General features: G+C 29.8%; 1 protein-coding gene across 1 annotated transcript; it reads right to left on the bottom strand.

The window, feature by feature from the left end:
* On the bottom strand, positions 2,731 to 7,308 carry LOC109342951 (zinc transporter ZTP29). Its single transcript, XM_019581037.1, has 12 exons — positions 7,075 to 7,308; positions 6,808 to 6,866; positions 6,327 to 6,419; positions 6,147 to 6,236; positions 5,931 to 6,012; positions 5,658 to 5,713; positions 5,468 to 5,524; positions 5,173 to 5,213; positions 4,950 to 5,017; positions 4,594 to 4,650; positions 4,396 to 4,513; positions 2,731 to 3,159 (listed from the first exon to the last, which is right to left on the bottom strand). Exons 1-12 carry the CDS (start codon positions 7,136 to 7,138, stop codon positions 3,114 to 3,116), a joined length of 831 nt encoding a protein of 276 aa, XP_019436582.1. The 5' UTR covers positions 7,139 to 7,308; the 3' UTR covers positions 2,731 to 3,113.

Below are 11,608 nucleotides of genomic sequence, written 5' to 3'. Positions count from 1 at the left end.
AGTAGCAAATCACAAAATAAACATCGAAAAATAGATAAAACATTTTTATTAGATAACATAAACTATATTTATATATAAGTGGTTTATCCAATATTAAATATTAATTACATAAGAGTGCAAAGTAAGTGAACTAAGTTCACATTAAGAAAGAGTAGATTAAGTATGAAGTATATATACACCAATTATAAATAAAAAGGCATGCCACTATATGTAGTATATTACAAATACTTTTTGGTAGATATTAATGATTTATTAAAATGGTTGACGAAAATATAACAAATTATTTATGTGATTATTATTTTGTTGTTATCCATGGAATCTAGTGTAACGTCAATCTGTCACAACACGAAGTTGTCAGTTTAAGAAAGAGCGACGTGAATGTGATGGAACCTTTGAAATCTCTTGACAAGTTTTTCTATTTTTGTTGTTCCATCATGTATGATAGAAAATGATGGCACATCTTCAAAATCAACTACGATTGAATATTCATCATGTTATTGTTGGTTGATAAAAGAAGTTAAAGCATTTTGGATTTCCTTTTTTACTCTGAAAATTTCTCTTGTTCTAGTCCAATATGGTCTAAACTGTAGATCATAGAGAATAATAGAAAATAGGGACCATTGAAATAATAATAACTTTGGAATAAAGTTCATGTTGTATTGTACCAAAATCAACTTATCTTAAAAGCTTGCATTGGCAAAGTGGGGTATGTAGGGGTCACTAAAGACTATGAATAAAAAAAATGTATACATGCATATTGAAAGAGTTTTATATACTTTTATTGTATTATCCACTTTGATATTTGATTATTATGGACTATTTAAGAAAATGATATAAATAAATGATAGATCTATGTATTGATTATGTATAAAACTTTATACCAATAATCATCATGATTACAAAGTGATAGCTCATATCAATGAAGGCACAGATGGAATAGAATCCAAATATAGTTAAGGATAAAATGACGTTTCAACCAAGCCACATTGCTTTCCTTTATACTATAATTAAAATAGATCCATAAAAAAACAAAGTTATAAATGTTATTATATTATGTCAAAATTCATTATTCTGAGGAGGAAAAAATTGTATGCATTGGTGTAAAAGTTATATAATGATTGATTCTTTAAAATAAGTAATTCAAAAAAGTAATACAAATGTGTTATGTATAGATTTTTATACTGATAGTGCTTAAATATTATATATAATTTTGAAATACGTTCAATTAATTCAATAAAAGTTATATGATATAAAAAATAAAATGTTATTGTGAGTGATATCTATATATTTGATTTTAAAAAAATATGCAAGTTAAAAATATAAATTATTAATAAGGGTAAAATGTAGACAATTTAATTTGAGTTTTAAACTATCAATTTCCTTTATTAATTAGCAGTATAGAAATATAGATATTGACTAATTTTTTACTAATCATTATCAAATTGAAAGCTTCCTGTATAAAAATTAGTACTTAAGGACACTAATTAAAAAAGTGAAGAGGTAGGCATTACTGAAAGTAAAACTCCATTCTTATCCTGGTTGTTTTGCTTTAATAAGATTCGCCTTTATATGATTGAAAACTTTTGTCCCCTTATTTTGTACTATATGGATATCCTTAATTTTTTTTTTTTTTTTGCCTATCTTTCATAGTATTTTGAAAAGGAAAGGGTAGTTTATCATTACAAATTGAAACCATTGCATTTTTCTAAAATTGATAGTTATGACGAGAAATAAGTTTGGAATAAGTGGATTGTAGATGATGATATATCCAACATATAATCATTGAAATCCTTCTTCATCTCTATATGTCATTTCTTCAAGTGTTATTGACAACGCAGATTCTATATAAGAATATACAATAATTAAAATAGACCCATGCAATGTTTGGTAATAAATTTAACACATTATTTAAGGAATATAAATTAAATAGGTAAATATTGGAAATCCAAGTTAAACGCTCTTCAAAATGTTAAACGTTTCATTTTCCAATACAAAATTATTCTTGGAATTAATGCATACTTGACAATATCCTATGAGATTTTCACTCACGTATAGGGGGACAAGATTAAATATACTATTACACAGTTTGTATATTTTCATATTTAAAAATAATGTGATAGCCAATACAATAAATTTAATTAAAATCTAACAAATTATAATATTTTGTCCGGTGACAACCCTACACATGAAGAGACATAAAACACCCCTCCAACAAGTCAAGTGCAAAATATTCCATGTTTTGAAACTTACCAACACAATTCCTTGAACTAACCAAAATTTGCATGCAATGGCACATTAATTCCCACACGTGCAGAAATCACTTAACATAAAGTCAACATACACGATTTAACAATCCATATTGAGTTTCAATGCAATCTACACGTACAAGGATATGTTGTTCTAAACCATGTCCCAGACCAATAAAATTGAAGTAAAAACATAAAAAATAATGAATATTTAATTTTTTTAGTTAATATTATATGTTTTTATTAATATGATACATAGTTTAGAATACAATTTGGAACAGCAGATCATGGTTATCCCAAATGCAAAGAGATAGTTTAGATTTGTCCCTTAAATCTTAGACCCAGAAAATATTATAAAAAGGAGTGTCATGCACAAGCCATAATAACTCATGAGGGACCCTTTTACTACAAGTTATTTATCCTGTCCTCTAAATTTCATATATTTGCTGTTTATGGTAGCTTTCTAAGTAAATAAACATAACACATTATCAGTAAACTTTGCAATTTAAAATCTGTTCATCTTGATCATACGGGATAAAGAGTTAAAGACATCATGTTCTAGTTCTACTTATTTTCTTTGTACATCTCTATAAACCATAATCATATATGTAATGCATCCCTCTATGTTGATGCCCCTGTGCTATCTTCAACAGAAGAAGTGGGCGCATTATTCTTATCGGACACCAAACTCTGATCGTAAATCGTACATGGGTTGGGGTACTCCTCGTACTCCATTTAATAAAATTTTCTTTGCTGATAAAATAAATATCGTTCGACAGTTTGAGCCTGATGACAGAATCAGAAGACACGCCACAATGATACAGCAGAATTTGTCACATTCAGAAAAGAAAATGAGATTCTTCCCATCTACAAGCTTATCTCCTCTGGCAAGCTGATACTTAGAAAGTACAGGCTGCAAACACAGCAACATTAATTAGATAAGAACCTACAAGAAAAATATTCATAAACGAAGAAACCCCGTCTACGAACCGCTGAATTAGGTGTGAACTGCATGAATTGGCCACACAGTTCAGACGATGACTAGTTCAGTGTTGTATCACATTAAATGATAAATAGTCACAAGGTCTAGACTACAAAAAATAGCATTTCACAAGTAATCCATACACCACATTTGGCATATATGAAAACTTCTATTTATTTACTTACTTTCCTGTTATGTATATATAGAATGAAAAATAAATATGATTTGGATAAAAAATAATTTTTATTTTACATGCAATATATTCCAGTTCAACCACAATTGATCCATCGAATCATATAAACCAGTCCCTTCACTAGTTCAATAATTATATGAGCCTCGGAATTTCCACATATTAAGGACATCTAACTGACAAGCTCTATTAGAATTGAGAGGTTGTGTATTTAGCATTCTCAGGGAAAATAATGTGTTGGCCATGCCTGTACCAAATCTGAGCACACAATTTTAGATAGTTTTTTGAATCAGCTCCCCTCTCTTCCCCCTCCAAACAATCTGATTCTATGCATCATCGGTTGTTACAGACTTACAGGGTTGTTTAGGCACCGTAATATGTGGTGCTTAATTTTGTCATAGATGCGAGGGTTGCTTAAATAATCAACCTTGCTCATAGAAGACTAGAAGAGAAAATTGTAAAATTTTAAGAGTGAGATAAGTCGTGGGGTTCCATTTGAGAAAGTTCTGGGAGTTGCTGGATGGAGTTAAATATTAATTGAGTTGCTTAGATGATGTGACCTCACCTAGTGGGATTAAGGTTTGGTTGTTTTTGTTGCTTAAAATGGTGTGAAAGTGAAAATTGTGCAATAATGATTAAAGCAAGCAGGCAACTCAAGAGGGTTGCAAGGATGTTAATGCTCTAAGTCATAATATAGGAGTAGGACAGATGAACCAAAGAACATGTCAGCACAAGTGGAAGATATTAGAAAGTAACAATGTTGCACAAAGGGTGACTCAATGTAGCATGCCATGTGTAATTCATCTTTCTGTCTGCAAAACAGCATTTTTGTTTCCTCAAGTGATACTCAATATCACTAGTTGCTAGTTAACATGCATATTAATGTATTCAATTAGATAAATAAAGACATGAAATATGACTCCCAATGCATTAAATATGTTGCCAAAATAAAAAGCAAACAATATTAGCATTATTACCTTGCAGACATGAAAGCCATCCCAAAAAATACAGCCTTAACAGATTGCTTCTGTCCCGCATAATCAAAAGCCAATGGAAGCATTTCATGAAGGGTTAGAAAAGCCATAACTCCACCAACTGTAATCATCGTAGAAAAATTAGTAATAACATAAATGCCAAAAATCTCAGTGACAACTAAAAGCCGTATTAGCACAAACCTGATCCAAGTAAGCCTTCCAGAACCTCAGGACTTAAGCTGCTAGGAAATAGATAGGCTATAGTGAAAGAAAAGAAATCAACGCAGTAAGTTTGACTTAGTAATTCAAATATATCAAAGAAATCCTGAGTGGAAACAATGAATGTTTATTAAAGCATAAAGACCGACTCCGAAATTGATAGAGATTCAATGGGCAAGGTTGAAATAGGCATACATAATCATGTGACCTTAATATTGAAGCATGTCATGCTTCATCGTTGTTATATTACCACATTACTGCTAATTCTTACTTTCTGTTTCCCCGAAAAGAAAAGCAGACTCTATTCATAGCAAAGCAACATCAAGCCAACGACATACCTACAATTATAACACCCAGCGGTTCAGCAAAGCCAGAAAGTGATGCCAACTTGAATGCCTGCCATTTACTAAGTCACATCCAGAAACAAAACAAAAACATAGTTATAGTTTGAATTTATAGTTATGGACATCACTTAATTCAACAAAGCAAAACAGACTAAGATTGAAAAATAATTAATAACTCTGAAAACCTGAACCAATCGGAGTCCTTAAAGGTTCTTACCTCTGTGTCGCAAAATAAACAGGTAGTGCAACAGCAACACCCTAGAAAGCATAAAATGGTTAAAATTACAATAAAACCTATAGAAATTTTTATATAGAAGATTGTGGCTAGAAAAATAAAACTCGTCTATGTGAAACTTTAAATATTGGACAATAAAATAAGAAAGGTATATAGGGGCAAAAAAGCATCCAAGACTACATACAAGGAATGGTGGTGTTTTCCTTCATTATCAATTGCACTATATAACCATTGCATCTAGAGTAAACAGATTCCATCACAAAATGAAAATTTATACCTCTGGGATATTGTGCAGAGCAATGGCTAAGGCCAAGTTTATGCCAACACGGAGACCCTGTTGAAAGAAGCATGGTACAAACATCAAATTGAAGTGACATTAACATGCAGATCAGTGAGGGTAAAACAATCATGCAACGATTAATAATAAAATTCACACATCATATGTAGATCAATAGTTTCTTGGGTACCTTTAAGGACCCAAGGAACACTGCCATTCCTTCTGGAAAGTTGTGCAAACTTATACCTACAAGATGAACCCAAAAAATAAAACAATTAAGAAAAACTGAGCAAAAGTATAATTCAAATGAAATTTGAACTCTTGAATACCCAAAACCAAACTCATATAACATTCAAATGAAAGTTAACTTCCTTATTCCTCTATTATTAGCATAATCTTGTGTTCTAAAAAGAAAAACAGTGTAAGAAAAATGTTTGGTTTGAAGGTACCCTTAAAATCATACCTATGGCTGTGATAATTCCACTGTACAAAACTTGACGGCGATGCTTTTTCATAACATCCTTGCCTCCATCGTCCCCATTTTTCTAATTTCAAGCATGCCATCATATTTATCAAAATTTATATCTATGTAGTATATAACATAGGTGCTGCAATCCCACTTTGCAAATGCAACCATGCAGAGTTAACAGTGATTTGTAAGAAAAAAGTTCATGAAAACCTTTCTGTTCTTCCCATTTGAAGTGGGAGCAAGTGTTGGCTCTGGGATAAAATTGGCAATAACAGCAAAGAATATTACACCAGCAAAAAACTACACGAACAAGAAGATAGAAAAATATGGTGAGAACTAACAATTATATTAAAGAAAAACATAGATGATGCTATAAAGTGCACAACTTACCCAAAGGTTGCCTTTCAAAAATCCCAGTGCATTCAAAGCATTATGGGCCAGATCGAAGAATGATATGCTGAGCATCAAACCAGCAGCAAATCCCTTGGTGAAATGAAATATTTGATTCAATAAGCAAAAAAAAAAGAATAGATAAAATTATGGGGCATTTCGAATAGCATATTTGGACTTATTTTATCAAGTATCATATAAACACTTCAGAAGATGTTTGGAAGAGCTTATGAAAATGGGCTATAACCTTACTGTAAGCTCTTTTAGCTTATTCAAATAAACTTATCATAGAAGCTTACAAAACAAGCTAAAAAGAACTTATAGGAATGTCATAAGCTCTATTGTAATCAGTGTTTATTTCATAGGCATTTAACTACGCTCTCTACCCGAACACACGGCCTTAGTCACATATCACAAAAGATAGGAACATAGAGATTCAAACTGGGTCAACACATTATCATTCAACAAAGTGGAAAATCACCTGTAATAAGCCAAGCATCTTCAAATTGGGAGCTGGATTAATAATTACAAAAAGTGCACCTGTTAACAAATGAATTTTATCACTCTAGTTATGCAATTACAAACACATAATAACTCTAATAATAAATCCAATAAAAACATGGTACATGAATCAAACGACGTCATATTATCTTATCATAAATCATGTCCATAGACAAACCATATTCGATAATAAACATTGTAAACTGAAATTGAAATTGGAATAGTGAAATTGAAGGAAAAGGGGTACCGAGAGAAGTACTGAGGCCACCAACGAGTGAAAGAGCAAGAGCTACCTTCACCTGAGAATCCATGAGTGTTCCAACAAATTTCAACGCAAAAGAATGATTCCAAATAATATTAGGGTTAGAAATGGGGAATGAAAATGAAACAGAAAAGTGAAGAATTGAGTTGGAGAAGTAGTAGTTGTTGATAATTGATAGAAGATGAAGATGATTGAGTGAGTGAGCTTTGCCAAACAAGATAATTGACTGTACTATTCACCAAAATCACGAGGAGAATATCTTATTATATCTTTATTTTATACAAAGCTAAAACATGTAAATTTTACTGTATAATTTATACTTTCATATACTATCCTTAATATTTTTTAATTTTTACCTAAAAACTATATAATTCAAGGTAGCTATAATTAACACAATAATGACATATCTCACCTAAAATTGGACACTTTAATGAATACAAAAATATAACATAAAATATCCTCACTAAAAAACACTATAATTTTCTAAAATAAAATATATAAAAATTAAATACTTAATATTATAAAATAAAATTGTGGGTTGGCAAATACAAAATGTTTGTCGACACACTAGTATAAATAAAAATAATTAATATTAATCTTTCCATCTTATTTAAATTTTAAAATTAAAATATGTACCCACACATGACCTTTTGATCATATAATTAATAAATAACTCGTTATTCCATAAAAAATATAAAGTCTTCTATTTTTTGTATAATTGAAGGTGTTTCTCCAAGTAAATAATTAATTTCTTTCGATGTTCGTGAATGCTCTTCTAACAAGTGTCATTTCTAGAATGATAAATATCATTTTTATTATTATTTGGGTTTTAGAATCTATCACATTCTTAACCAAACATCTGTATTTTTCATTCTCTCTATTTATTATTATTTAAGAACAAAATTTATAAAATAAGAATATCACCTGAGAAAATATAGTAAAAATATTTTTATTTTTACAATAATGAGTTAAGAACAATATATTGAAGATACTCGCTGCTTGAATGTAAAGCCAAGGGGTATTTGAATATTTGGTTTGGCTAAAGCATGCATCATCCCCTCTACCTGCCACAATATAATACAATGACATCACTCTATATTAAAATTGGGTATAATCTCTTTTATTTTGGTAAAATAAAAAATATATTTATACATAATAAATTAAAGATAAAAGTATGAAAATATTTATTTATGCAGTCATTGACTCTAAAAAAATATTATACAAATAAATGGTGGATGATTATTGATTATATATAAATTCTTGCACTATATAAATATGACACTTTAGCAAAAAAAAATTATTTAATTTAACTTTTCATCAATTAAAAGTTAACAAGTTTGCCATGTCTATTACTTTTAACTAAAAAGTTGATGGTTTAGTGTTGTAAATCATTTTTTTAGGATGTCCAAAAAATTAAATGTTGATTACAGGGAGAGACGCTTGTTAAATAGGACAATCACATAATCCAAAAAAAGATTAGTTCATTAGCGCAGAAGGTATAAAAGGATACCCTACAAAAAAAATATCTCTTACTTTTTGGTAGAAAAGTGGATTATCAATTGGGTGGAATTTTTGTGGTGACATTTGGGATAAGATAATTGAAGAAACTCTAAATCTGATTGTTTGCGCTGATTTTGCATGTTTGTTGAGAATTATAAGTTGTTTGATTTTGCGTATTTGTTGAGAATTATAAGTTGTTTGGAATATTAAAAATATAATTCAAACGGCTACACAAAAAGACATTCAATTTTTTGAAGAATTAATGTCAATTGGGCTATGCTTCACAACAATGTATCGGTTTAAGTCACATTAGTTTAATTAATGCATGTCAATTGCTTATTAGGTAGTTTTGACCAGAAACTGGTTTGAAAGCAAAGAAGAAAATAAAATGTCTTATAAAGTCATTCTCCACGCTCTTGGTATTTTACTATCTTAATCAACATTGTAACACTCATATTATTTTCATTCATATAATGAATTACACCTTAACCAAATAATTATTTGGCCAAAATTTAATAAAAAACACAAATAATAACGTAACCAAAAAAAATACAATACTAAAATTTAATGGAAAATTAGTAGAACTAGAGAAATGAAAAGTGATGAACAAATAAATGGTCCAGAACATGTCACAAAATATCCAGCCCCAACATCAGGTGCTGGTGCTGATGCTGGAGAGAACTCATTACCCTGTGGTCTTGCCTCAACAGCTAACAAAAACCCCACAATGAATACAACAAAGAACACTCCTCTAATGATGTTGTTGTTAATGTGTGCCATGGTTTTTTTCTAGAGAAGAAGATATATGCTAATAATATATGAAGCAAAGAAAATGTAGATATAGATAGATTAGGCACTTTTGATGTTGAAGATGAGAAATGTTGGCTAATTTATAGGCTCCAATTTTCACTTTGTTGTTACAAGTATTTTAAAATTAATTAATGTTTTTGTTTAACATAACGTTATTATGTGAAATTTGAGTGTTTGATAGACATTGGAATTTGGACATCAACGTCTCTATGCTTTAATGGTTGGATTGGGAGTGGGTCCACAAAAACAGTTCTTTTACTTTTGTTTGGTCTCAAACGGCTATTTGATGTTTTTTGGGATCACATGTATTCTTTTACTGGATGCAATATTGTATGAGATTATGTGGGGCTAACTCTTCTAGCGAACATTTTTTCATCCACAAGACTCGAACCCGAAATATTGCTTAAGAGGAATCAAACATGTACCACTATGTGGGATGTGTTCTGCTGCTATCATGCCTATTCTTTTATTTTGTGACCACTTCTCATTACCATTCAATTTGAGGCATTTGAGTTGATAAATGAATAAATAAGAAATAGCACATATTATACTTTGTTCAGTTTTTAATTTTTGCTATTCTTATCAAATTTGGAGTTGTTGGTATTCTTCATTAGATATATTCATGCTTAACATATATCTAAGGGGAAAATAGTTTTTCCTAATGTTTAACATAGTTAGCATATCCAAAATTGGAAGATAAAATCACTTATTAAGCTAAATTAATCCATGTGGCATGATGATTTTTAACTAGTTTAAGGTGCCTATAAAAACCAATTGATTTTGGTTATTTATGTTTTTTCTTAAAAGTATCTTATAATGTTAGAAAAACTTCTCACATTTATGGAAAGTAATCTTGTGTACTTGAGGCAACTTGTTAATTTTATTTTCAATTGAAAGATAAAAATCTAATATTATTATATATAAAAGGTAATAAGGCCATATTAATTTTTTATTCTTTTTAATGCAATTTTTTTCCATTATTGGAAATGATCCCTCACTTGACACATTTATATATCTATACTACTTAATAAAGGGAAATACAAAATAAGTACTTCTTCATGATGTAATTTGTGTTCCCCTATTTTACCCTCATTATCTTCTTATTTATACAAAAAACTATATAACATTATCTTCTTATTACTCTTATTATCTTCTTATTTTTAAAGTATATTTAAAAAAGTTGATAATTACACAAATCGAATAAATTTAACTGCAAATTACATGTTTGATTTTGCGTATTTGTTGAGAATTATAAGTTGTTTGGAATATTAAAAATATAATTCAAACGGCTACACAAAAAGACATTCAATTTTTTGAAGAATTAATGTCAATTGGGCTATGCTTCACAACAATGTATCGGTTTAAGTCACATTAGTTTAATTAATGCATGTCAATTGCTTATTAGGTAGTTTTGACCAGAAACTGGTTTGAAAGCAAAGAAGAAAATAAAATGTCTTATAAAGTCATTCTCCACGCTCTTGGTATTTTACTATCTTAATCAACATTGTAACACTCATATTATTTTCATTCATATAATGAATTACACCTTAACCAAATAATTATTTGGCCAAAATTTAATAAAAAACACAAATAATAACGTAACCAAAAAAAATACAATACTAAAATTTAATGGAAAATTAGTAGAACTAGAGAAATGAAAAGTGATGAACAAATAAATGGTCCAGAACATGTCACAAAATATCCAGCCCCAACATCAGGTGCTGGTGCTGATGCTGGAGAGAACTCATTACCCTGTGGTCTTGCCTCAACAGCTAACAAAAACCCCACAATGAATACAACAAAGAACACTCCTCTAATGATGTTGTTGTTAATGTGTGCCATGGTTTTTTTCTAGAGAAGAAGATATATGCTAATAATATATGAAGCAAAGAAAATGTAGATATAGATAGATTAGGCACTTTTGATGTTGAAGATGAGAAATGTTGGCTAATTTATAGGCTCCAATTTTCACTTTGTTGTTACAAGTATTTTAAAATTAATTAATGTTTTTGTTTAACATAACGTTATTATGTGAAATTTGAGTGTTTGATAGACATTGGAATTTGGACATCAACGTCTCTATGCTTTAATGGTTGGATTGGGAGTGGGTCCACAAAAACAGTTCTTTTACTTTTGTTTGGTCTCAAACGGCTATTTGATGTTTTTTGGGATCACATGTATTCTTTTACTGGATGCAATATTGTATGAG

Source organism: Lupinus angustifolius, chromosome LG03, assembly GCF_001865875.1.
Source record: "Lupinus angustifolius cultivar Tanjil chromosome LG03, LupAngTanjil_v1.0, whole genome shotgun sequence".
Taxonomy (NCBI): domain Eukaryota; kingdom Viridiplantae; phylum Streptophyta; class Magnoliopsida; order Fabales; family Fabaceae; genus Lupinus; species Lupinus angustifolius.
This window is presented reverse-complemented; position numbering and strand designations above follow the sequence as displayed.